Here is a 3,318-nt window from a genome sequence, read left to right as displayed (position 1 = left end):
CTAGTCATTTGTTCTTCTTTAAAATAAATTAAAATATTAACTCTTAAAATCCAGGAAGTACATTTCTAAAACATGTTCACCTACCTTTCAGTAGGAAAATAAAATGATAAAATGTGTTGATAGCTTTCAACTTAAAAACTGCCATAAAGCATAAAGCAGTTCATGCATTTTAAAATACACTTTGGAAACAAACATGTTTACTTGCAAATTATTTCAAATTTGAAACTTGTAAATAATGATTTGAGGGAGGATTTTAAATTTCAAGCTCGTAGTAGCCTTTGAATCAGCACCAAATATTAGGTACAAAGAAGCTAGGGGACCATTCATATTTACTAATGTTTGCCCACACACAAACTTACTAACATAAACTTCTCAATGTACAGTATTGATGATTGCAAATGCATTTAGAACTACAACCTTTGAGCCAAATCATGTCCGTTAGACGAATTTAGTATGCAGAGCACTTCGGCTTTCTTCAGACCAACAGAGGTTAGACTGTGTCTTCATAGATTAGAGAGGCTATAATTGAAAGTTTGTTTTGAAATTCCTTATATTTCCATCATACCTTAAGAAATCTGAAAGAGCTTTTTAGAATGAATTACTACAGTAGATCACAGTTGTCTTCATGGAAAATAGCCCCATCACTCTGAGTATCCCAAATAGGTATTTACATAATCCACATCTCAGGCCAAATGTGAAAACACAATAGAGAGCATTAATGTCTGTTTTGTCAATTTGTGTATACTCGCCAGGAAAGAAGAAACTTCACTTCATGTGAAGATGCTCAGTTCTTTTAAAGTTTGCATGCATCAAATGATCTGGCTGTTTGTTTAGGGCAAATTATCAAAAATTTTCCATAAATACATGTAGCAAAGCAAGTAAGAATTTCAGATTTGACTCTAATTTCTCTGCTTTTGTTTTATTGTTGTAGTTAATATGTGTTACAGCTCTAACACAATTTGGACTTATTTTTAATGTGCTGTTGCTACTTTGTTTTCTTTTCCATCTTATAAAGCAGACATTAGTTTTTATACATGCTCAATCATTCCTTTCCACTATAAAAAGGAAGATCAGTGTGGGTACAGAACCTGTTCATAGGGAGGCCAGCCTGGGTACATATTGATAAATGGTGAATTTGTAGCAATTCATGCTTCCATAATGAGGTTAAATGAAACGTGAAGTGTAGCAAATTCCCTGCAACTCTGATTCAAAAATTCACTTGAGCCGCATGTCAAGACTGCTGTCCTCTAACAGTTTTGTCCTTATCGTTGTTGTTAGGTTTTGTTTTTGTATTTGTGCTTATGTAATCTCATTGCTGGGCCAGGCTTTGTACTCTCCCAGATCCATTTGATTTTTAGTTATACTTCAGGTCTACTTTTTAAAAACAATAATGTAGGTACTATTGTTTACTAATAGTCACTTTAATTTTTCTTATGTTTTAAACATGCTGGAGAAACTTTTGTCCGTATCGTCCCTTAATTTTGTTTCCAAAGTTAAGATTTCTGGTTTAAAGAGAATTGTAAAATATGTAAGAACATCATGCTCTAGTCAAGATAAGGTTTTATCAATGAATAAAATTTAAGTAAAATATTTTAATATATAAACTCAAATTTAACATTCCAGCAGCAGTGGTTATCAAGAACTGTTAAGAAAACTCATGTACTTTGACCTATTCCACCTTGAGAATTCACCCTAAGGAAAAAGAGATATGTATGGTTTCAGTTTAGAGTTATTTATAATAGCAAACAACTGGAAGCCACCTAAATGTCCAAAATAGTTACATCTGCACTGTAGAGGTTATACATCCATTAGCATCATTTTAAAGGACATGTGACAACTTAAGAAAATGCATATTACATAATATTAAGGGGGAGGAGAAGAGTATGACACTCACTGTATGCAGGTTTCCAGTAAAGTAAATTCGTGAATTTAAGTAAACTATACAACCAGTGCAGATGAAAATAGTGATTGTATTATTGCAGGAAACTATTTCATAAATAAACAAGTGTTACTTTTATAATTTTAAAAAACAATCTTTAAATAACTGCATCCTGATATTTTAAGGGAATTGACGCTGAAAATTTAATGAGATATACATATATTCTCTAAAAGTACTGTTAAGAAAACAAGATTGTTTCTCATTTTAAATCGTGATTTCCTGTTCATATATTTATTTTTTGATTCAGCAAGCAGGACCAATTCTGACATAAATAACAAATACCCTATGAAAGCATCTCTTTGAATCAGAAAGTAAACCAAAGAAATGTCATTTTCAAAAGAGTCATGAGTATAATATGTTAATGCTCCTATTATGCAGCAGTTGAGTATACAACAGATTCTAAGCAATGCATTTATGTTTTTGTATTCTAATTTTGGGGGTTTTGGGTTTTTTTCCTAGATCTGGTTTGCCTTTGTTAATGGCTTTTCTGGACAGATCCTCTTTGAAAGATGGTGTATAGGTCTTTATAACGTGGTAAGTTTAGGACATTTGATAAGTCCTGTTTCATTGAATACTTGGAGATAAAGGTTCACCCTGCATTTGGCTGCTTGACATGATGACCAGTTTGTGTGCTTTAGATGTTTACAGCAATGCCTCCTTTAACTCTTGGAATATTTGAGAGATCGTGCAGAAAAGAAAATATGTTGAAGTACCCTGAATTATACAAAACATCTCAGAATGCCCTGGACTTCAACACCAAGGTAGGACGCAGTGCCCTGGCTGGGACATGTTTGGTGGGTCTGTTTTTACTGCCCTCATTACATGAGGTATGTGGTTTTCCAAGGCCAAGGATACACTAGCCTGAGACAACTCCAGGGTACTGACTATGGCAAGTCATATTTCTTAAGGTTCTGATACAGGCAGAGAAGGTTTTTTTGTTGGTTGGTTGAGTTTGGGGTTTTTTGTGCGTTTTACAGTTAAAATGTAACCAAATACACTTGGGTTTGCAAGGCAGCAGTAAAGCTGGCCTGACGTATAAAAATCATTGTCCTTTTGGTTCTCCCGCCTTCTGTTTTTGCAGTGTTGTGGTGACATGCTCACTCCTCACAGGGGCTAGTCATCTAGGACTGGTAAGGACTGGCTTTATGTGTATAAAGGAGTGAGAAGTATTTTATTGTTCCTTAACTGATTTTCCATTTTGTGAAATATCTTTGTCCTCATTAGAATTTTGGATCGATTGTGTCAGGCATTAAAATTACAGTCTCTGGTAAATAGTACTCAGTATTTCCAAGCCATAAAATTAAAAATACAAGATAAAATATCCAACAGTTTATCTAAAATCACATTCTGGGTGTAATCCAATAGCATTTATCCTAGCC

At 33.9% G+C, this 3,318-nt stretch overlaps 1 protein-coding gene across 1 annotated transcript in view; it reads left to right on the top strand.

Annotated features, from left to right (window-relative positions):
• Positions 1–3,318, top strand: part of ATP8A1 (ATPase phospholipid transporting 8A1) — a 283,721-nt gene that overhangs the window by 229,644 nt on the left and 50,759 nt on the right. Inside the window, exons 29-30 of the mRNA XM_017870339.1 lie at positions 2,399–2,473; positions 2,578–2,700. Coding sequence (XP_017725828.1) covers positions 2,399–2,473; positions 2,578–2,700 — 198 coding nt within the window. The remainder of the gene's footprint in view (positions 1–2,398; positions 2,474–2,577; positions 2,701–3,318) is intronic.

The sequence above is a fragment of the Rhinopithecus bieti genome, unplaced genomic scaffold (assembly GCF_001698545.2).
Source record: "Rhinopithecus bieti isolate Rb0 unplaced genomic scaffold, ASM169854v2 scaffold_5179, whole genome shotgun sequence".
NCBI lineage: Eukaryota > Metazoa > Chordata > Mammalia > Primates > Cercopithecidae > Rhinopithecus > Rhinopithecus bieti.
This window is presented reverse-complemented; position numbering and strand designations above follow the sequence as displayed.